Source organism: Falco naumanni, chromosome 1 (genome assembly GCF_017639655.2).
Source record: "Falco naumanni isolate bFalNau1 chromosome 1, bFalNau1.pat, whole genome shotgun sequence".
Classification (NCBI taxonomy): Eukaryota; Metazoa; Chordata; class Aves; order Falconiformes; family Falconidae; genus Falco; species Falco naumanni.
This window is the reverse complement of record NC_054054.1, coordinates 16,109,910-16,135,045: the sequence shown is the minus strand read 5'-3', so window position 1 is coordinate 16,135,045 and position 25,136 is coordinate 16,109,910. Positions and strand designations below refer to the sequence as shown.

Here is a 25,136-nt window from a genome sequence, read left to right as displayed (position 1 = left end):
CCACACCCTGGCGATAATAAGCTGGACAGACATGGAGGCACCAAATATAGATGAACTGGCCAGATAACTTCCAAGAATATGAAGATAATCTTGCTTCCTCCATGTGGGCCTGTGTCTCAGCTGTAGAGGGACTGACCCAAAATGTCTGAGCAAGCCGAGGAGGATAGGTCTTCCTCATTCACTCCAACCAAGGCCTCAGCCGCCTTCTGTTCAAGGGTATGGGTACCTGGGGTGCACACCATGTGCAATGCTGCAGTTCTTCCTGTGTCACCAGGGGGAGGACACGAGGAAGTGGGATGGCGAACCCACCTGGAGACTAGACACTCAGGTACAGGAACTGCAAGGAGAAACAACAGACAAAAAGCATCCATCCAGGAAAACTACTGCTCCAGTGTCTGTCAGACAGAGCAGAAGGGCTAATCGTCTTTCGACCTTGATGAAGGGACTTCTGTTTTGCAGTACAAAAATCAAGCAATGAATATTCCAGCCAGGAACAGAAGGGCCCTGCCTTCAACTAGGTGGAGGAACAGGACAACTGGGTTTACTGGACCATGTGAATTCGATGGCCTGGCACGTCAGCCCCATGAAACTATAAAGCTCTAGTGGACACCAGTGCACAGTGTACTCTAATACCATCGGATTACAAGGGGCAGAATCCATCTGTATTTCTGGAGTGATGGGAGGACCCCAAGAACTGTTTGTGTTGGAGGCTGAGATAAGCCTAACTGGGAATGAGCAGCAAAAGCATCCTATTGTGTGACTGGTCCAGAGGCTCCCTGTATCCTTGGCACAGACTTCCTCAGGAGAGGGTACTTCAAAGACCCAAAAGAATACTGGTGGACTTTTGGTTTAGCTGCCTTGAGTATGAAGAAGATTGAACAGCTGTCTAACTTGCATGGTCTCTCAGAGAATCTGTCTGTGATGGGGTTGCTGCGAGTTAAAGAACAGCAGGTGCCAACTGCTACCGTGACATTGCACTAGCGACAATATCAGAACAATTATGGATGGGAACCAGGGAGTCCTAAGTTGATCTGGTCACTGGAGAGCCAAGGACTGACCAGTAAGACTCATTCAGCATTTAACAGTCCCATGTTCCCAGTGCAAAAATTGAGGACTGAATGAGGCCACACTGCTGCTAAGTGTTGCAGTACCAGACATGCTAGAACTCCAATACGAGCCACGAAACGGTATGCAACAACTGACACTGCCAATGCATTTTTCTCAATCCCTCTGGCAGCACAGTGCAGGCCACAGTTTGCTTTCACATGGAGGGGTATCCAGTATACCTGGAATCAACTGCCCTAGGCATGAGAACACAGTCCTACCGTCTGTCATGGACTGCTACAGACTGCACTGGAACCAGGTGAAGCTCCCAAACACCTGCAATATATTGACGACATCATTGTGTAAGGCAATGCAGTGGAAGAAGTGTTTGAGAAAGAGAGAAGAAGAATCTAGATTCTTTCGAGAGCTGGTTTTGCTATAAACGAAAGTAAGGTCAAAGGACCTGCACAGGAAATCCAGTTTTTAAGAATAAAATGGCAAGATAAGCGTCATCATACCCCAACAGATGTGATTAATAAAACAACAGCTGTCTCCATCAGCTAACAAAAAAGAAACACAAGCTTTCTAAGGTGGACGTGGGGTTTTGGAGAACGCATATTCTAGGTTATAATCTGATCGTAAGTCCTCTCTAGCAAGTGACCCAGAAGAATAATGACTTTGAATGGGGCCCTGAGCAGCAGCAAGGCTTAGAACAAACTAAATGGGAGATAGTTCACGTGGTAGCACTTGGGCCAGTCCAGACAGGACAAAATGTGAAAAACATGCTTTACACCTCAGCCAGGGATAACAGCCCCACCTGGAGCCTCTGGCAGAAAGAGCCTGAAGAGATTTGAGACTGACTCCAATTGAAAAAGAAGTATTAGCAGCATGTGAAGGAATTCAAGCCACTTCAGAAGTAGTTGGTACTGAAGCACAGCTCCTTTTGGGACTTTGATTGCCTGTGTTCGGCTGGATGTTCAAAGGGAGAGTCCCCTCTACACAGCGCAACTGATGCTGCACAAGTCAGTCACGCAGATAACAACGCAACAGGCTTGAATAGGAAAACCCAACGGCCTAGGAATTCTGGAATTGATCACGGACTGGCCAGAGGGCTGAAACTTTGGAGCGTCGCCAGAGGAGATGACTCATGCTGAAGAGGCCCTTCTGTATAATAAATCACCAGAAAATGAAAAGCAGTATGCCCTGTTTATGGATAAATCCTGTCAGATTGTGGGAAAACACTGAAGGTGGAAAGCTGCTGTGAAAGGTGGAAAGCCCACACGACAAGTCACAGAAACTGAAGGACAAGGTGTATTGAATCAGTGTGCAGAAGCAAGCAGCAGTGCAAGTACAGCAGTGACCAGCCCCGAGCTGGCTTTGGTGCCCAGTAACTCCACAGAACACACCACCTCTCCTGTCCTGAGCGACCACCATAATGGATAGAGCCTAAAGTCATGGACTAAATGAACTCAGTGGACATTTTGTGGACATTTATGGACATTTTGCAGACATTTCACAGGGCTGGTCCATAGACTATGGGAATGAGAGCATGTATTATATCAAAGAACGGTACAGGTGGTGGTGGGTAATGAGAACGTATTGGATAGCGTGACACCTAAGCATGATGTAAATGGTATGAAATAAGGGGTGGAGAATGTGCTGGTTTTGGCTGGGGTACTGTTAATTTTCTTCGTAGCAGCCGGTATGGGGCTACATCCTGGATTTGTGCTGGAAACTGTGTTGATAATTCAGGGATGTTTCCATTACTGCTGAGCAGCGCTTACACAGAGCCAAGGGCTTTTCTGTTTATCACACCACCCTGCCAGTGAGCAGGCTGGGGGTGCACAAGTCGTCAAGAGGGGACACAGCTGGGACAGCTGACCCCAACTGACCAAAGGGGTATTTTAGGGATATTGCATTCTATATGAAATCATGCCCAGCAATAAATCTTGGGGGAAGGTTGGAGCGGGGCCACTGCTCAGGGACTGACTGGGCATTGGTCAGTTGGTGCTGAACAACTGTTTTCATTTGCATCACTTGTCTGTTCCTCTCATTGCTATTTTCCTTTTCATTACAATTTGTTCTTGTTATTATTTCCGTTACTAAACTCTTCTTATCTCAACCCAGGAATTTTCTCACTTTTACCCTTTCAATTCTTCTCTTCTCCCATCCTGCTGCAGGGGGAGGAAGCAAGTGAGCAGCTGAGTGGTGCTTAGTTACCAGCCGGGGTTAAAACACGACACTGTTGTTTCAAACAGCACTACTTTAATTTTTTTTTTTTTAAATAACCTCAAGAAACACACAAGCATCTGTGTTCATTTTTGGCACAAACCTGTCTGCTGTCCACTGCTATTCATTTACTGATTATTTCATGTACATGCAAAACTTACCTTTCTTATCTATTTTCTAAGTTCTTATGAGGTTTCTTTCAAGATATATAGCAGCCTGAATATAAAAAAGATAAATTCTTTTCTGTTGTTCTTTAAGTAGTATCTATTAGGCTACAATTCTTTAGCATATTGGAATATTGAAAACTGATAAAAAAAATATGAATACCTTTTAAATTGTTAACTTCTAGTATCATCCAAAGTCTCAACTTATTTGCTAATCAAAATGCATGTTACTTGTTTTAGATATACTTTCAGTTTGAGCTGAAGGTTCAAAGAGGTTTCTCTGTGTTTTAGAGCTTAGGCCGAAATAATACAAGTAAACAAAGGAAGGTAAGAAACTGCAAGTAGAATGAAAAACTGTAACGCGTGTTTTTGTGCTGCTTTTTTTAGCAACTATTAGCCCTGTCTTTTTGCGCTAGTTGAAGTTTTCAATTATAATACACTTTAGAATACACATACAAATTTATTGCTCCTCAGAATATTCTTCTACTTGTAGTCAAATCACACCTTTACAAATTTAACTTTGACACCATTACAGATGTCCGACAACTATAAATCATCATTTATATTATTTCACTTAATCTACTTCAACAAAAACCTACACCCATAATGTCTCTGGTTTGCCAAATTCAAAACCTGTGTTTCAAGCTTGAAAATATTCACAAATACAGCAAAAAGAATACAGGTAGATGGATAGGGAGGAGACACACTAGTGATATACAGCCATAATAGTAATGGCTCACCTGGGGATTTTGCTGAAGAATAAGCACTGGAGTAGTGGCCACCCCTCTTTACTGTACTCATATATTTGACACAAAGGAAAGAGACATTAAGGAAAGAAGTTATTAAACAGCTCTGAACATGCATGAAAGGAAGAAGGGTAAATAAAGATAAGTAAAGACTACATGAGAAAAAATGGCAAGTAAACAGAAGGATAAATACTAGACACTTCGGATAAGTTTTCCAAATTAAACGAACCAAAGGGTTGTCCAAGTAGAAATAAGTAAGGAAATGACAGCACTGATTTCTAAATGCTTTGCATAAAATTTACTGTTGATGGATATCCCATGTGATCTCACTGGTTAATAGGATTGCATGAAATGTAGATCAGTTGTGAAACTTGCCCTTCATGCTATGTTTCTCTTTGTTGTTAGTGCAATCCTTCTTTGAAACTTTTCGGTTAATATTCAACCATTATAAATAGATGACAAATATGCCACTTTGAAAGAACCCAAAGTCATAAAATTACTTTAACCAGCATCAATAAAGCAAAAGAAATATTGATATGGAAACAAGAATATGGAACGTGTTGCAATTCTGAATACACGCACAGAAGCTTACATGTGTAGTTACATTCAAAACAGAGCATTGTATATTTATGAATTCAATGGTTTGATTTCAGGGCTACTTCTCCAGGTCTGAGGGGAAAAAAATATTTTTTATTGTATTTAGAAATTAAATGCAGAGGTAAAAAAAGGAAAAAAACCAAGTTTCTCCCTTCTGTTTACTTGCATAAAGAATTCAATGGTTGGAACATACGGTGTTCAGCCAAAATGCTGGTAAAAACACAATGTGAACCTTTCTTTGAAAGTACAGGAAGCACAAGAAGAATAAAACAACTTTCTCTGTTAATGGGCAATAACATTCCAGAACATCTCCTAAAATTACTTGAAACAGCAGAATCCTATATTTCCAACAGTATTGGGCTTATATGAGAGAAACCTGTCAACTTCAAAACACCTAAGGATATACTCTAGTTCAATGAACATGAATTTAACCACATAACATCCTGTCTTCAAGAAAATGAATTGCCATGCTGAAAACACATCCCAAGTGTACAATTAGTACAAATTATTCCAATGTTCATAAAATGAAACTTTTTGTGCTTGTTAATTAAAAAACAGAAACCAGATTTCTTCTCAGGATTCAAAACTGAATGCAAATTTTATTACAAATCAGTATTAAATCTATGAGATAAACTGAAAAAAACCATATTTCTTCCCTCAAGAAACAAAGCATGGTGCACTTACTTCAGACAGAGCCAACAGTTTTTAACTCCGTTAAATAAATTCAAAGTTTCATGTATTTTACATGTTCAACTCTTTCCTAGAGGCAGTACCTGAGGCAGGTGATTTGCTTCGACGTGAAGGTCCTGGACTTTTGGACCCAGTATGCCTCATGCCAGATCGGGAATAAGAGGACTTCATAACACGGCATTCTGCAATGCAAGCAGATAGATTTTTGACAACAGTTCAATGTTACAGTCTTCCTCCAAACACTACTGTTGCTGTTTATTATCCAGAAAATGAACATCAGTGTTTTCTAAACGTGCTTGCCCAACTAAATGAAACAAATTCCTAAGAGAATCTCAAAACTTTAACCTACACACCATACAACATTATTTGAGCTACTCAAACACTGTATGTAATATTCTGCATGTAATATTTCTTCATGTTTTGAAGCTGGGTTATTACTATAATTCATGTTTGTACCTACGCACAGCTGAAAGAGTAGTCAGCCGATGCCAAGGTTCCTCTGATAATTCAGTAAATCCTGCATGCTATAATGACAACTTCATGCCAGGCAACTGCAAAGCATGCCCCGTTTACCTTCTTTTGTAAGAAACTGATGTTGTGACCAATTTTTAAGGAGGTGAAAAATGACTACTGTTTCCAAAAGGCTGTGACAATAATTATTGCCACTTACCAACAGCTATATATCATTAAGTAAAGGACAGTCTAGATGGGAAAGGAATCGATAGGCATACATGCATTGACATTTTGGAAAGATTTTAATTCCTATAGTTAGCACCCACTGCAAATCACTCCCAACAGAATCATATAAATTTCCCCTCTAATTTTGTCCCTGTTCTTCATCACTATGTCATCAATGCTATCATTATGATGCCACGTCACCATCAAAAATAGTAAGTAGAGCTGATGCCCTGCCAGTCATGTTCCAGTCTGTACCTAACCTGCTTTTCTCCACTAAGATCTCTAGAGTTGTTAGAGGAAGCAGGGACCACCAAAGCTGAACAGACAAAAGGAGGAAAAAAATCCCTCCATCATGGGTTCTTGGAAAGGAAAGGAGTCCAATTAGTCCGTGAATGGCATAATGGAAGAAGCAAAGTTACAGCCTTAAAAATCTGCAAGGGAAATAATGACTTTGCCAAGACTGGGATTTGCAGTGTGAGTTAATACAACCATACTCTTCCATTCCTGTGTAAGCATAAAATCGTATCTTAGCTAGTCTAAAACTATGTTAAAAAAGTACCCTTCTTGTCACCTCCACACTCGCTGAATCAACATAAACAGGCAGTTCTCGAAAAGCAGCATACTGGCAATAACAACCGAATGGGAACCAGCCAAATCCTCCATCCATCCAAATGTATGGACCACTGGTTAGATATATACCTATACTTCTTGATGTAGCTCAAGATTTTGTAATGAAATTATGGCATTTGTAAAAATTAGAAAAACACCAGATGCTTTTGCTCCACACTCACACCCACACTCCTTCACAACCTGAAGCTCTTTAGTAATCTGATGATTATTGCCAGGGCAAGTTTTTTTTTTACCACAGATCAACTTTTTCATAAAAGAAAATCAGGGTGATTCTACAGCTGAACCAATACATGTCTTGTTGCACCTGTAGTGATAGGGTAAGGGGTAATAGTTTTAAAATAAGAAAGGGTACATTCAGACTAGATAGAAGGAAGAAATTTTTTATGATCAGGGAGGTAAAGCACTGGAACAGGTTGCTCAAATTAGTTGTAGATGCCCCATCCAGGGAAACATTCAAGGTCATGTTGGACAGGGCTGTGTGTAATCTGATCTAGCTGAAGATGTCCCTGCTCATCACAGGAGCGCTGAACTAGATGACTTTTAACGGTCCCTTCCAACCCAAACAATTCCATGACTCAATGAACACGGAGAAAAACCCAACATATATATGATTTGACATGCCAAGCCAATTCTAAAACTCCCTGGTAGAGAGCTTTTTCCTTGAACTTACATTATACATTTTCTCTTTACAGAAATCAACTTTCATAAGTCAAATCCATGATCTGTCAACAGCAGACAGCCTGGGCACAAAGTCTCAGTTGGTCTCACCTCCTTCCCCACCCAACAGCACCCCCTATAACCTCGCAATATCAACAGGCTCAACACTTGGTCTTATAGCAGACAAGACTGAAATGTGTGAATTGTCTAGCAGGAAAACTCAAGACCTGAAATGAGCATGGTTACATATGTGATTTTTCAAAAGAATCTCATGAAAACAGCAATATGGAAATCATCTTATAGTCACAGATATCAAAAGTGAACTTTTGAAACATATTTTAGATTCATTGGATTCATGACTGAACCTTTTAAAACTCAATGGTGTTTTCCATGTAAATTTAGGGACCGGGTCTGTTTTCTAAGAAAATATATCATATTTATTAGTGCATTTTAACAGACTTACAGAATCCAGATGACTGTTTAGAAAAACTTTTTAATCCATAGGAAAATATATTCCCATGTATATTTTCCTTAATTACACAACTCTTGAGCATTGAAAAGGGGGATGGTGGGGCCATGGGTAGGGGCAATAGTTCTCAATGTGGTTAACTATTTCAGCGGGTTTGGGATATACAGTCTTACCACTGTGATCCAACACGAAGTCATCCTGAGCATACCGGTATTTCTCAGGCCCACACGCAATGAAGACGTCATCATCTCCAAAGAAGTCCTGCAGGCATGTCACCTTGACAGCAAAATATACAAAGCAAAATAAACAAATGCAGCACTTTCAAATACTAAATCTGCAGTTAGTCTGCAACAATCAGTAAGTTTGTGTTTTCATTTTCACAGTGCCACTATAATATTCTTTTATAATGACAGCAACACTCCAGTTCAAGTACTTCAGCTCTCCCAGTAATGCAGGAAACCTTAGGGTCAAGAACGTAAAATACGACTGTCCCTCACCTTCAAAAACACCTTCTCTTACATTTAACACCTGGATTTATGCCTAGAACTACACATGCATGCTGATGACTGATGAGACCAGTTACAAACACTACTCAAACACCAAAGCTTCTCGTATTCTTACATTAATTGCTTATGGGAAAATCTGTTGAATTAAAATGACTCCATTTACAAGTTATTTTTTTTAATGCTCTGAGGCATTTAACTTCCATGTTTTAATGTCCTGTTAAAAAAAATAATAATCCTCTCTTTATTAAAAGGTATTCCATATTCAAGAAAAAAGGTACAGAGCTCCTCCCATGCCCTTTGCAGCTCTGACCATTCTTATTTCTTTCAGTAATGATGTTACCATGTATTTCAAGAAGGATGGGGATACCAGAAAGAAAAATGTTTTAGACATTCTTTAAAAACACCAAAACAAAGACCTTGAAAAAAACTCACTCACTCAAAAGTCAGTGAAAGTCAGCTTGTGAAGGAGCAAGTGTCTGCTTTAAAAACAACATAACCCCTAAAATGCCATAACAAGAAATCCCACTGGACTCATTCTAACTACCTTGTAAGAAAAAAGTGTTTGCACGTAGCAAACTATTTTTTTAAATATAAACGGATTAAAATTTTACAGTGTAATTTCTTCCCTACTCTTTTTAACATGGCACACGCTAATGAGGTCTGGGAATAAAAGCTATGTAGAAGCTAAGAGAGTTAGAACTATTTGATAAAATCAAGTAAATAAAGAAGTAAAACAAAAAAACCTGCTTTTAGGGAAGCTAGCTTTTTTCCTTCCCAGACACCTATCAACACCATTTGCATATTCTGCCCACTGTGACAATAGTAAATATTGGCAGAACTACACGAAGGAGCCTCTACTGCCTGCAGTATTCCGAGAAACACTGGGAATACCAATGAGCCTCAGCTTTCTGCAAGAACACCCACACAGGGCATGCACCAGCACCAGCAGCACAGTTGTCATGGCAGCTAACCCAGCAATAACAGCCGGTGCCCTTACAGCAAGGTCCTCACTACAGTGCCACACGCAGCAGCCAGCATTCGTGTCACTGTGTTATGCAGCTAAAGGACTGCAGCCATCACCAAAATACTTTTATTGCTACCACACCATTGCAGTGACAACCTGCTCTCATTGACGAGAGACATTTTCAGCTGTGCCTGAAACCACTGCTTCTAGTTAACCAAAGAGGCAGTAATAACTGGATTCAAAAGGCCATACAAATTTAAGAATAGTTTTGCTAACGTGGGATTTATTCCTCTCTGCTTAATAACTCTACTAATATGAGGACTCACTAACATTACCCACAGGTTTCAGGAATTCAGCCACCAACCCAAACCCACCAGTACAGGCACAGTGGTGGGACAGCTTTCAGAACACTCATCCCAGAAGCACTGCTGGACACGGGCAGAGTTCTGCAAGGTTCACACCGAAAGACGGCCAAAAACCAGGTGCCGTTTTCACAAGCTCTGCCTACCCATCACTGCTCTACTTATGCCCCCAATGCCCTTGCGGTGCTGTTTTGAGCAGGTTAGAGTTAAGTGATGTGGTTTAGCAAAGCCTAAAATTAATCTTTCTGTTCCGATTCCAATCCTCGCCCTCACCCCTTAACCCACCCAGCCTAACATCTGAGCTGAGAGTAACAGAGGAGAGAATGATGGCTCTTACGTCACACTGGGAAATAACACAGGGATATAACTGCATGCAGCAGCATCCTTTTGTTATCTGCAGGGCAATTTTACAATGGAAGGGTCAGATCTGTGTGCAAAAGATGACAGATGTACCTTAAAATCTTTTGTAAATGGCTACCGGGGAGGGGAAGAACTTTAATAAAGGTATTAATTTCCATAGGTGCTTCCCCACACGTTCAGGTATATACAGTTTCTCCAGGCAAGAATACACCGGAGTTGTTATGAGTACCAGTAAGCAGATAAACGGCTGGAGGTGGAGCAACGGCACCTCCGTCCTGGAGCTCAGGCTAAGGCCAGCCTCTCAGCCTGCTTACACACTGCGTATCTGGCCTGTGTGACTTCCACCTGTCAGCCAGAGACCAAGACAGACTTGGGCTTACTGTAAAAGATACTAAACTACACTTACAACTGGAAGCCACATCAATGCAAGTATGAGAAAGGTTTACATAAATGCTCGCTATATGCCAGCGGTGAATGCTAGAAGTCCTCCTTCTCCCTATGAATAGTCTGGACTGGCTACACATAAAATACACAAGGAAAAAATATTGGAAAGGTGTATTCAACAAGGAATAAAGATCTGTTAGAACTTACCAATCCCAAATAACCACACATTACCAGATGAGGGAAGTATTTTTAAAACCAATTTCATGAAAGCCTTTACCATAATAAAGTCAAAGAAGCAGCTCCCAATGTGCAAACAGATACTATAATAAAGTCTTTGTTTCCTACAGAATTAAAATTAATGTATATGCTGCAATTAACGATAACAGTTTTTTGCTCAGTGTGCAAAAAACTGTTAGGAGAAAGCAGAAATGAATAAATCATTCGCATGGGGTTTTAAATGCTGCAGGTCCACTGTGGTCTAACTTGCAAATCACACAATTTCACTCAAAAAAATATCTATACTTACACCATATAGCATTTTTTTAATAGCTTTGAGCAAGATTCAATTAGTTCAGAATTTTAAAAACAAAAAAAACCTTTGAACACCTTTTTTTTTTTTAGAGCTTCACTAGCAGTAGATCTTGTGCCTATGAATATCATGTCAGTCATTCCAGTAAGTAGGGATCAAAATTTGGTTTGTCAAACTTGCGTATGCCAAACGCTGCTTCTCTTTCCGCTAAGTGTCTACACTCTTGTCTTACCCATTCTTTGTCCTGCTGCACTTGGTGCTAAAAGAACTGTTCAGTCTTTCAAAATATTTCCTAAAATGCCTTTCAAAGAAAGATGCTCTTAGCAAAGCTGTATATAAGTGTACCATAGCAAAAATAGTCAAACATGTAGTCATTTATTCAAGTAACAACTCTCTTGATCGTCTTGATGCCATGAGCTTCTGTGCATGAAGCTGAAAATGCAAAAAGCTTTGGAAACCTTGAGGTGGTTTAGCACCAAAATGAGATCTGATTTTCAAGTACTGAGAGCTTTTTAAAAATGACAGTCATTAGGTCATTTTTGAGATTCAGATGAGGCCACTTCCTAGTTTACACCCACACAAGCTCTACACAAGTATTTAGAACCCACGCTTTCCATCAACGGGCCTCGCAGTAAAGCTCAATCAGAACGTCTCTCCCCTGTCTGTGCTTTAATTACCACAGATAGTGCTCTTTTAAAACAAGATGAAAGCAATTTGTTTGCCCCAAGAAAAAAAATTATTTAAAATCTGACTTTTTTGTAATGGAAGGCATATACAGAGCTGCACAAAGAGGGTTTTTTAGGGCTTATCGTCATAGCCAACACTACAAAGGCTCACACCAAAGCAGTTTCACGCTTCCTTGATTTCTTCACCACCAACACCACCCCATCACCCCTCTCCAAAAAGTGACATATACTGTGAGAAACTGCTTTAGGAACACTTTAGAAAAATGTTATTTTGTTAACTCTGGATGTTTCAATTAACATGTTTGAAATGTGTTAAACTCTTATTTATTTCTAAATACAACACGCTTTCCTAGTGAAACATTGCCTATGTTCTGCTTGTAACTCCACTGGCTTCTCTTTATTCAGAACAAGAAGTGACTTACTGGTGCCCTTCTGACAACTCAAACTACTCTCAAGATGTCTTGTTGCATTGCTTTTTTTCAAAATACGCCACTGTACACAGCAGAGAAGTGCATTATTTCGACAGGATTGGAATTGTCCTCAGTCCTTTAAAAACACTTGTAACAGCTTAGCATTACAAGCAGGAATACAAGGGAACAGGGAAAAGCAAAAATGTGTGAAAAGTTTCAGAATGAATGTAACTGGAAGACAATATTACATTTTATGTCACCCACAGCATTCCTGTGTGTCTGTTTCAACAGAATCCATTCACCTGCATCATCCTCACCATAGCTTTCTGAGTGCAAATGACTCTGGACATCACTTCCTGAGGGCTCAAAAAGGCTGTGCTCACCATTAGACTAAAGATCAGAGGGCAACATAATTTAAGGGGCAGCACCAGGATAATTAAATCTAATTGCCTTCAATTGCAAGAAACCCAAAGCAGTACACAAGAGGCTCAGTGATCTAGTGATTCAAAACTTGAATTGCTTGTTATAAAAAAATCAGTCTTTACTCATAAAACTTCCCCCTGTCTGCAGTTGAGGATATCTTGGTACACTGAATGGATGAAGTTTTGGAAAAAAAACCACAAAGACCCTTTCGAACAGAGGTACACATTACTAAATATGCATTATGTTACAGAAGCGGCATGACTAACAGTAGCTTGCAGGACCATTAATGGTAAAAGCACTTCAAAGTAGCACAGCTGAAAGCCCAAAAATGTGGTTTACAAGCAGGAGAAGAAAAAAAAAAAAAAGAAACACAAACTGACAGGAATGGGCAAAAATTTAAGTCAAAATGTGAAAATGGGGTGTTCGTAGGGAAGGGAGACAAACACGTGTATTTGAAAAATAATTTTCCTGATCCCCTGTTGTCTAGTAGTGCGGTGTTTTAATGTCACATACACCCATCACATTTACTCTTTAAAATATATTTACATTTCTGACAAATATTTGTAACCAAAGAAGTTTGCTCTTTCCAAAAAAATACTTCTTCAGACAGATCAAGTTACTGGAATAGAATATACAAATCATGACCCATACAGAAATCCCTTTCCCATTACCATCACATGGGGCTAGAAATGTAATTTACACCAAACCGTACTCCCACCTCTGAATCTAACAAGCAGAATATACATCTCCACCAGAAGAAACAAGAACAATGGTTGATCTCTTATAGACAGAATTCAACCGGTATTTAATAGTTGTCCTTTATGAAGAAGTTACAACTAAAAAAAATGAGTAATTTAAACAAAACTTTTTCCACAAGATATTTGCCTTCCAACCTCCAGAGGGAAAAAAAATACAAAAAAAAAAAAAAAAAAGAGAAACTGAAACTATTCAAATTACTCTGAAAAATTCTCTCTCAAATCTTTAGCACTAAAAAGAGTTTTGTAATCATATATCAACACCCTCCAGCCAGGAGCTCACTGGATAAATTGTATTTATTGCAGCTCTACAAATATGCTTCATTCTAAATGCAGAAGCAAGAGCTGTAAAGACAGATAGTTTGGCTCAATTTAGTATGGCTGATTTAATTTAAGTAAGCAGCAGCAGGGCTGTACCGTTAAGTCCACACCCTGAGTCTGGGGAAAGCGGCTCTGGATGACAAAATTTCTTTCATCAGCTGAAAATGGAACTGAGACAACCGAACTAAAAAAGATGTGCAAGATTATTTGTATTTGTTTTAACAGGGAGAAATATTTATAGCTAAGGACTTCAAGAAAACAGGATATGGCATAAATATTTAAAAAAGGAAGTACATAACATACAAGGCAAAAAGAAAATGGGAAAACTGGCATGCACAGTAACAGCTGGATTTGTGAAAATCGTTTTAGCTCTGCAGTAGTGACAGGCATTTAAGGCTGAAACTCTTAAAGAAATGCAGTGAGGTTTTTTCCATGAATTGCCGAAAAAGAATGTGAATAATTTTTTAAATGTCAGCATGACAAATCAGATAAAACCTCCCTGCTACCGCTTTCAGTGTGACAGGTCTTCATACTTCTGCTGAGAAACATTACTCATTTTGGACTGGGACAGATTGCAGCTATGCTGTACCGATGGTTTTGCCTTTTGCCCCTTGCTTAAACCTTTATTCTGAGTAAAAAAAAAAAAAAAGTCAAATATTTGTCTGGTTTCCCAGTCAAGTCATATTAGTAATCACCATTTTTGTTCCCCCTTTCAAAAAAAGTTAGCATCTGCCACTTCGCCTTCACTGCCACATGGTCTCATTAAAACCCTCGCGGTGTTTTTGAAGCGGTCAGGCTTACAGTTCAAGGGTTTACGCATGTCCTAAAGCATAAAAGGCAAGGAAAGCACTCCTGCAGAAACAGGTCAGTTGGCTGTTTGCTGTTTCAGTTCCACCACTGACAGGGCCAGACCTAACTTTCAAAAGGAAGAGTTTCCTCTGGGCAGCCTCAGGAACTCAAAAAAGGAAGGTGAAAAGGGCATTCCCTCCCTCTCCTACAGAGTACTGTGATTTTGACACGGATTTTCTTACCTTAGGACTTCTCCTGGGTCTCTGCACTTTCACAGAAAAACTTGGCCAAGGGAAAGGGGGTGTATGTGTTCAACCAATATTCTTAACTACTTACCAAGCCATCAGTATCCTTCACGACTGAAGCCTAGACTGGCACAAAAGAGGTTCGGTACTAGCTTAAGGCAGCTATTTGCCCGGTTATACTGAGTCACATTTCCCGACATGTCTTCAGTAAACAGCGAGACAACAGCCAGCTGGGTAGCTAGAATACACCCAGGAAGCAGAAATACAGAGAAAAGTCAAACTTTTCAAAAGCCCCTGACATGCCCTTTAAAAAAAAACCACCTGTAATTGCCAGTAATAACCTGTTCATTTGGTAGAAAGGACAGTGTTGAAGGGAAGGGTGCTACGTGATTTAGAAACAGACAAAAAAGAAACTGTTAAAGAGCCAGGCAAGTACAGAAGTCCGCATTGTACTCAAGAACAGCAACGAAACCCACTGCTATATCAGATATGTATTAAATCTGAAAAATCAGGTCAAATGATTAGGATTTCCGCTGGCCAAGTGCACTTGACACTTTCAAAAACTTCTGTTCCTCAACAGCTTATGTTCTCTGTGGCAGTTCTACTACATAATCTCTCTGGGAATTCCCAAACTAAACGAAATTACACAACACCAAAAGAAGGGTAAGCAAGCTACTAACCTCTGATACAATGCTTGAAAGAGCTCAACTGCTACAAAGAGTGGGCACATCTATCCAAAACAGCTATAGGGCAGGCTGGGGAGTCCTAAAGCTTGAGGACACGCATCCCTGAGCTTGATAGACTCTAGACACATTTCCTACTGGCTGTAGCTGTGAGGACTATGTAATGCATCACGCTGACCTGCCCAACAGCCAACTCCATAAGGTCATTAGCAGACCAGGACAAAAAAAAAAAAAAAAAAAGTCTCCTTTGTTCTCTAAAAATAATTGGAATTAGGTCAAATACCTCTTAATTTCTGATGCTCAAATGAACAATTATTTTGTCTGCAACTAAAATGTGGAATACAGTGACAGAGATCAGATCACGTGGAAAGAATGCAGAAGTATTGACTGTATTACAAAATTTAAAAATTCATTACCTGATTTTCTATAATATGACTATGCATCTTGACAACAAATTTACTTGAGATTTTAAAGACACTGATTTCTTTTATATTAATCTCCTATATTTCTTGACAAAACAAAGAAACTTTTTATAGTGGGGTTTTTTTGCTTTCTTGTTTGCAATCCACTAAGATGCTCTAAGACCTTCCCAACATTCAGTTAATCTGTTTGTGAAAACATATTGGTAGTCCTTTTTCTCTACAGCTAATTCAAGTAGTTCACTGGTTTTTTGATTAACCGATGCAGCTGGTTAGCTTTAGGCTTGAGAGCAGTTCTGCTGCAGTCAATGGAATTAGTGACATTCATGAACCTATGTGCAGCCACAGCTTGTGAAAGCTCTGAGGGCCTCCCCAGCTCTGCACTGGATACTGCAATAAACTGCATAACAAATCTGATTTCTAGGTCAGAACTTCCACGGGACATGGTCTGATTTACCATTTGAGGTTTGGCATCCGGCACCCTTTTGTCTTTTCTTTCAAGTTTATTAAATTCAGCAAATAGGGAGTGAGAAAAATAATTTCCTGTTTTAAAAAAATTGTTAAGTGTTGAATTTGCCTGCCTTGGTAAAGGTAGCTTGTTAACTTCTTTAGGAAAACAGAAAAAAAAATATTACTAAAACAAAGACCATAATGAGAATAATTCTTCTAGGCCAGTTTCCTAAATGACTATTTAGTCAATGGCTGTGTCACATTATTACAGTAATCATTAGAAAATGAACTGCCGTGAACTGATGCTCTGTGATGAGGAACAGCAGTGAAAAAGGAGGAGACAAACCCTTCTGTCCCGGAATCTAAAGAGTAAGAAAGAAAACAGAAATGTTAAATATTTGCTTGCTGCCTTGTAAACAGAAAAAGTCTGGCAGTAAGCCCAGGGAACACCTAATACAGTATGACAGTGCAGAAAGACTGCATAAACAGACCGGTCAGGCCACCACAACTCATACGGCTATTGGGAACAGATGACAGACCAGAACACATATTTTACTTCTATTTCAATTTTAAACAGATTTTTGCATATATTTTTTAACATCTCTAATTTTAATTCAGACAATGAACACACATGGAAATGGACAATTGCATTTGGGTGGAATTCAACCAGATGATCCAGATCATCCTCACTGCATTGGAAACAACAGTAAGAAAAACAAGCTCTAGAAATATGCACAAGTTAAAGTGAGTTCCTACACACAGCCATTTCTTAAAGCCTTCCAATACCATCGGACTTTTTTTGGCAAAGTCCATTCACCAGTTTTTCCAAAGGGAAAAACTGATCTTTTGTGCAGAACTGTATTGCAACTACTGCATGGAATATAAGCAGCTATTTAGATATCAGACAATTACAGCTGAAAAGGATTAATTTTGGAAATTCTGAGTCATTTTGAATCACTGTACAACTCATCTGCCTCTGTAACACAAAACATACCAGAACAACCCTTCCCACAGTATTATCCACTACTTCAACAAGAGTCAATCATTTCAGTATATTAAACAGTGAAATTTAACATCATGCTTTGCCATTTCAAGAGTTACACAAAGAAACAACGGCCTTACTAAGCATGGAATAAGTGGAAATTGTACTCAAGAACAGCAACGAAACCCACTGCTATATCAGAATATGTAGTAAATCTGAAAAATCAGGTCAAATGATTAGGATTTCTGCTGGTCAAGTGCACTTGACACTTTCAAAAACTTCTGTTCCTCAACAGCTCATGCTATGACCACAATCCAGTTTGTGTGAAGAATAAAAAAAAGCCCCACAGTGGTATTTGCAGTTACAGGACAAGGATAATGTCTTTGCCTACAGATGCATTAATTGCAGCCGTTCAAAAGTCAGCATAACACATTCTTTTCTTAAGCAGCATAACTGGGAAGCCTACCTAATACAGAACCAAAAATAGCACCTGACTTCACACAGCTAACCTTCCATCTTACCACTGAGCAGCTAGTCTAAAAATAAAATCCACTTGTATTATGAAAGAACATTAAAAGAAAAAGTGTACATATAAGGACAGATAGTTGGCTCAACCAGGTCAGTATAATATTATGGATTTAATGACATCCTGATCCACAGCACAAATGCAGTTTAAGATATATCTTCCCTCCCCCTACCCCGCTCCATAAAATTACCCCTTTTGCCCATTATAGAAATCAGTGCCCTTAGCTAATCACCCTACTTGAAAACATGGCATCCACATAATAGTATGTGAGATGTGAGAACTTAAAAAAATTAAATCATATGGCCAAATATTCAATGTACTTTCACTACTCTGATTCTTTAGGTCAGAAGAGTTGCTGTGGCATGCAGTGATGACCTACTGCAAACCAAGGTTTCCACTGTTCATGGGAAGACACTATTTCCTGGAGAGGCTACAGAAGCAGCAGATCTTTAAATAACAAATATTTTTCCATAGACAAACAAGAAATCCAAACTCAAGTGTTTGTAGCCAGTCTAGAAAGAATAAAAGAATAGGTAGAAATATGGACAGGTCCTTTAATGAAGGGTATGAATAATTTTTTTACGAATCTTTAAGCTTTAAATGGAAGTTTTACAGTTTTACACTGGAACAGGTTGCCCAGGATGGTTGTAGATGCCCCATCCCTGGAAACTATTCAAGGTCAGGTTGGATGGGGCTCTGAGCAACCTGATCTAGTTGAAGATGTCCCTGAACATTGCAGCAGGGTTGGACTAGATGACCTTTAAAGGTCACTTCCAACCCAAACCATTCTGTGAATCTGTGCTTTTCCTATGGCTTGAATTGCTCATGTAGTAGCTGTCAAGGCAAGTTTCAGTTCAAAATCTATTAAGAAAATCAAATCAAGTAAATCTAAGATTCAAAATATTAGTCAAAATGCATGACTCACTGCAATTTAATGTTGTTATGTAGAAATAAAAAAATCTATTGTTTCATGAGTTCCTGTCAGGATTTCAATGTTGTCCTCATTCAAAGCCATTACAGTAGGAGGGGAGAAAAGTTTAGACACCATATTAATTCAGCTATCTCCCTCTGTTCTGTGCCCTTCATATATACCACTTCATGGAACAAGGGGTTCTGTTAAAATCCATTTAAGTCCTTATGGACTAGAAGGATGCTTTTCACATAAATTTTAAATTTTAGTAATTTAACATTTTTAACCTTTAAATTACTTAATTTAATCAGTGTTCTACCTGTTTCAGTACAACAATGACCGTACTTCCAACTAACCTTGCAGTTCGGTTTTTGTAACGTTAGCCTACAGGTTTTGCAAAGCTAATTGCTTCCCAGACATTCAAACAGCATGCACACCTTTCCAAGGCATTTGATTCTTGAACTACTCTCCTCAATTGCAAACTGGAAATACAGAAAGAAAATTAAGCTTATGGATGCTCTCTATTCATCATTTCAAACAATGTCATTTCACAGATCAAATAACAGAGATACAGTGTAAACATACTACCATATATGCTGTGAAGGTATTTGGTGCTCAGGAAATTAGCTCCCATGCTTACTCTGCTTTGCCTGTCCTGAGCTACTGAGGTCTGTTGAATTTGTATGCAACATCTGGAACAGTTATGCTGGGCTATGGGCATCAAGTAAAAACAATGAGGATATACCTGATTAATCAAAAGATCAGATGCTCAGAAGCATAACAAAATTTACAGTAACAGAGGAAACAGAAACTGTAACCGGCTTTCAGAGACCCAATTCAATTCCACTAGTTTCCAGCCCCAACCAATACCATTTCTAAGTCTGTTGCTGCTGCTTCTGAATTGCTTTACTAAGCAGATAAACAGATGTAAAACACATTTGAAGATGTAGAAACATTTTTGATTTCATGTTCAGACAACAAATGGATTACAAAGACAGTGGAAAAGTAACATTTTTAGGCACTGAGAAAAGAACAGCTGTATTAACACAGCAGAAGTCCTGCCAGAAAAAAAAAGGTGTGTCCATCAGTTTCTCCTTAACAACAAAAACCAATAAAATTTCACACATGTTTCTTCCTTCATGTCTGAAAATGTCAGCTCTTCCTTCAAACAAACATCCAGAAGTTTCAGAAAAAAAACCCAAAATTGAGTCCCTGCCCCCTGAAGGACAGACAAAAGCAACCCCACCCCTCACTAACAGCACAGAAACAAAGCTCAAAGCCTCATTTCTAGGTCAGTTGACTCTTGTATCTGCTATCAGGCTTGGGCGGAGTGTTTTAGATACCCTGCTTTACACCTTTATTGCCATACTGCAATTAGCAGCTTGGAACTCCCTGAGTTAGGCAGAGGATTTAGGTGACTCAGAACTTTTTTTTTTAATTAAAAGCTGACTTGGTCTGTTCGGATTTTTTTTAAGGTTAAAGTGAGAGAAAATTGGAAGGTGAAAAAGATGCATAATTCAGCAACGAACTACTAAATATTATAAAACCCCAAAGCAGTCTGGATGACTGTTTCTGCTGAGCCAGAACATGTGAGACGCTGCTGAACTTTGGAAGCATCTGGTAACATTATCTTGTTTTGTGGACCTCTGTATCAATTATATGACAGGTCCTTTTGAAATGCACGAGAAAGGCCATTCTGTTTTGAATTAATTAGTTCAGAAATCATTATTGGTACCTAGAAATAAATTTTCAGAGAGCAGGAACAATACATCATAGATTGTTACTGAAGGTCCATTTCCAAACCACTGAATTATATATATAGTTTTAAACTTTGAAAATGTGTTCCACACCTCCTCCTATAAGATACTGAACTATGAAGTATAAAATGGAGCAAACAAAATCTTCAAATCCTAAAATCAACCACAGTGAAACTCAACACTGAAGACCCATCACTGAAGGCTCTGCTACCCTCAGAAAACAATGTTGGCACTTGAAAAGAATTTTTCACTCCCTTCCACTTATATTTAGCAATAGTGAATCAGTACTTTCTTCCAAACTCCTACCACTCATCGAAGAGCAAATAAAAGCCATATTTATTCCTGTACTACAAACTTCTTCTGACTTTAAAATTACATAAAGCTAATTTACGTAATGGAAGATGCAATGCAAAATTAGATTTGTATAATCTTGAGATTTTGGCTGACCAAATCTTTTCAGTGGTCTGGCTTAATGAACTTTTTCAAACTTCTACTTGAGGTGACTGCTGCTAAACTGACAGTCTCCCAAGTTTGCATTTTTCCAATAATGAAGTCAGAGTTCACTAAATATATTATTTTATCTGAAGGCTGTTTCTTCACATAACACTTTTTCCTCTGTATGAAACCTACTTGGAAGCATGACTACATTACTGACATTTAAATACAATGAGAAACGTGAATTGGTGTACATTTTAAATTTCAAGTTGTTGGTGTTGTGTTTTTTTTTTTTAAATCCCCAGTTCATCAAGCATTTCATCATACTTTGTCTTCACGATTCTTAAGGCCTCATTATTTTCACTGCATCGATCGCATTTTTTTTCATATACAAAAAAAAACCCCAAAACAGTAAATGCAGCAGTAAAATCGCTTCACATTCCTAGTCATACTGTGTACAAAGTCAGCTAGTCTGGATATCACTAATCGCCTATTTCTGTTTAAACAAACACACAACAAGCAAAACCCAGTCTGTTTCCAGCTACAAATAAGATCAGGCTATGGAACTGGAAGGTACAGTTATATATGGAGATACCCTTTTTTTTCCTCATTAATCATGTATCAGCAAGAGCAGTTATGAGATGGCATTGCATCTGCTAGTGCCACTATGTAATATAAATATCACGGTTTCACCGCTCTGTGAGGGTTTTTCCCATTTAATTAGTTTTCTTTAGCATTTGTATATATCTATCAAATTTTCAACATCAAGTTGTCAACCCTGACGAAGGAGGGTTTTAAAAAATGTTACTTAAACTGCAAATATAGATAAAAATGTAAACTATGTTACGGTTTACAAAAAATTGGGAACAGATGAGGGTTGCCAGCTGTACTGCATACACAGCTAGAGCCATGGAGATCACCTCCAATGATACAGAGGATACTCCCTGTATTCCTTAGCCTAGGCTAGTCTGGGGCAACTAAGAATAGCAAATGCAGCCCGAAGAGGTTAATTGCCACATCATTCTGTAAAAAACTGGAAGCTACTGTAGCTGCAACACTTCTCTGGCATCTCTTGTGATGTTCCCATCACAGCTCCCAACAAGTGGAATTAATCAAGGCCCAGCTCAGTCTGGCTGAATCTAAGCTGTAGCGCTGATGCCTTTGCTCTATGCTCCATAGTCCAGTTTAAAGAGAATGGTATCAAGATGTCCAATCTGATCTGGCTCAGAATGTACCTATTGTTGCATCTGATGGAAATACCTATGCAAATAAATCAGGAAACCTTGGATTACAGGTTTTTTTCATTACCATTACCAGGATTAATTTACAAAACAGAAAAAGCTTCCAAATTCTCTACTTCTCCTTTTCCTAAAAAAAACCCCAAACCAACCAAACAAAACAAAACAAAAAAACCCTACAAACCCACACCCCAATGTTTTCACCAAAACTAAGTAGATATAAAATCATGGCATAAAGAGCTGAAAAGTGTATTTACAATAGGTTTTTAATTTATTCTGTAATAAGACAAAAATAACATTGAGGTTGGAGATGATAGTATCTGTACAGAGTTCTAAACTCGACTCTGCTAATGTGGACCCCCATCTTGTGCAGACAAATCCAGGGTAGCTTTAATCTTGCCATATTCAATGTAGCAACTCTTCATCATAAAACTTTGCAAAAGGCTGTCTGGCATTTTGGGTACCAATACCAGCAGCTGAGGTCTGCCTGGGCTGCTGCCAGTGCGCTGCTCTTTGCATCAGACTCAACTTAAAGCCACACTGCAGTTACACCTATTCACTGCCAAGTGATCCTTCTAGAACTGAACTGGATTATGTTCTGCTCCATGCAGAAGGGAGGTTTTTGTACAGACTGCTCCACAGCTTGCATCTGGGTACATAACTGCACAAAAATGCACATTGTACACTACAGTCTGCTTGCAATACAGTAGTATAAATGAAGTGTGGGCAGTCTCTTAACGTTACAAACATAGCTTGCAACTAGCAGCAGCACCAGGAGTGCAATCTGGTAAACCCATCAGGTGCAGGTACTGGATCTGCTTAGAATTATTTAGGCTTTGAAGCAAATGCTGCAGCAGGCTGTCATTGTCACATACCTCTGATCACAAATACAAGAACTTGGCACCAACCCCACTACTCTGTTTTCCTGCAGTCAGGTCAAGATTTATTTGTTCCATCTCCAAGAAGTATACAATGCCTGGAGAAGCATTCTAATTTAAGCAGCAATTAATATTTTTTCTTCCTGCTAACTTCCATTACATGTATGGCTTAAAACACAGTTAGTTGTCTGATCCTGAGCAAGCAGATTAAAAAAAAAAACACAACCAAAACATATTTCTCATTTGACTAATATTTCGTAGGTACCTTGTGTCGAGAAACAGAAACACCTGAATTTTTGTCGTTCTCTTCCTCCTTAGACCACAAGAATCTTATACTCTCCAAGAGCAGAAAATGCTTCGTCAGGCATGATTTCTGGCATTCTCTTAAAATGCTGAAATATCACCACTGTCTTGAGATAATACAGCCCATAAAAGGGTAAAGCAGGCACTTAATGTGTCAGGATATCATCATTGAATCTCACGTATCAGTTACACTAACAGATTCACTTTACACCTCCTGCTCTTGCAATTCCTCCTATTGAAAGAATTGCCATCCATACTGGAGATCTGGTTAGAATTTCAACCACCCCTATACTTGTTTACAGCAGTATTAGCCTTAATCCACTTAGTCGCTACTGCTAAAGTAGGAGTAGAGTTCTAGTGACTACTCCTTCATTATGAGGTTGTTGGTGACCTTATTTCTATTCTCAAGGTCTAAGTCTTTTGCAGATATTCCCTAGTGCTTAAAGAGCTTCCTAAGCAGCTTCTGGGAACATATGTTGTTTTTACTAGCTCCGGGTAGAGTTTCACTACGTGTGCCAAGCAGACCTCCATGGGGCCCTGTCAGTGATCGACTGATTTAGTGTTCAAAATTAGAATCCAAGCCCAGCTACTTTTGGCAGACTCAATGCAAGAGTCTTAATTCTTATCTGCATTCAGCATATCCAATCATAGTTATTTGATTTTACTTACCCTGACATTTTCTCCACTGGTACATTAAAATGGCCTGGCAGTACAGTGCACTCTACAGTGCATTAAAATGGGCTGGCAGATACCTGTCTGACTTGCAGAGCCCTCCTCAAGCAAGAAGCTCTCTTAGAAGCTGCCTTGAAGAAAATGCCTAGAGATATGAGTTGTATTGACACAAACAGTCTATTTGACATTAACAATAGTCCTTTTAAATTCAGTTGTAGGTGGAAAGTCTGAGGGATAAGAGGCAACATGGCTCATTTATTCCCAAAACAAGGACATAATGCTAAAAGGTTTTCTAGGAAGCTTATACTGGATCAGTAGAATATTTTTTTTTTCCTTTTTCCAAGCCTCCCCAGAAATACTTCTAGTGGAGATGCAGATCCCTGTGAAGGGCATTTAAAATTATCAACTATTACTTTATGATTCATAATTAGCTTTTAGAAACCATCTGTTTTCTATGAACACCATGTTGAAACTGCTGCTTAGAACACCGTATGGAAAAGTTAACTGCAACTCCAGGAATCCATGGTTCACACTGCATCTGTTAAGTATCCCACAGAGCTTTCCCCAACTTTCCTTTAGTGGAAAGCGGACTGTAGCAATATTTTTCATTATAAAACTCTTTGCTTACTAGTCTAAAAAAAATCCTTTGAATTTGTAATACGAATATTTACATTCAATATGTGACAGTTACATAATGGTGCCTTTAAAGGGGTGAGAACTACTATTAAACGCAGAGGAACTAAGTCACCCTGAAATCTGTTTACATGCGAGGATTGAACGCAGCCTTCCGCAGAGCCATCTTAAAGTGCAAAACCGATTTTTATGATTCCTTTATTACATTTAAAACTCAGATCAAACAGAACAGGAGAGCTCAGAGCCTGCAGGCAAGCAGTGGGCAGATACTCTGGACTTGTGCTCATTTTTCTCAACTCAGTACAGGTATTCCTGAAAGTCTATCTGGAGAATAATCTAAAAGATACAGTATGAAGTGCCTGCAGTACTAAAACCAAGTTCAGTGAAAGTTTTTAGTCCTCCTAGGAAGCTTCTTTTCTCTGATTTGGTCGTCTTATTTATAATACATAGGACAACTCTAAAACCAGTAGGCTTAAAAAGCCCTCAAACAATTCACAGCAGAAGGGCAATCTTCCCCTACACAGTTTCTCTTAATATGCTTCATATTTAATTAAGTACTGTCAACCCAAATTTAAGTTTACACAGAGACCCCAGAAACATTCAAATAGTGCT

At 39.0% G+C, this 25,136-nt stretch overlaps 1 protein-coding gene across 6 annotated transcripts in view; it reads right to left on the bottom strand.

The window, feature by feature from the left end:
* DCLK2 (doublecortin like kinase 2) overlaps positions 1 to 25,136 on the bottom strand; it is a 95,551-nt gene that overhangs the window by 40,148 nt on the left and 30,267 nt on the right. For 4 of the 6 annotated variants that reach the window (XR_005826134.1, XM_040582438.1, XM_040582437.1 and 1 more), the window contains exons 3-5: positions 8,078 to 8,180; positions 5,554 to 5,652; positions 4,178 to 4,228 (exon numbers count right to left, since the gene is read on the bottom strand). Coding sequence is in view for 4 of the 6 variants with exons in the window: in XM_040582438.1 (XP_040438372.1) it covers positions 4,178 to 4,228; positions 5,554 to 5,652; positions 8,078 to 8,180 (253 nt within the window). In the remaining 2 variants the exon portion in view is untranslated. The remainder of the gene's footprint in view (positions 1 to 4,177; positions 4,229 to 5,553; positions 5,653 to 8,077; positions 8,181 to 25,136) is intronic. The other 2 variants (XR_005826140.1, XM_040582432.1) reach the window with 1 other exon arrangement.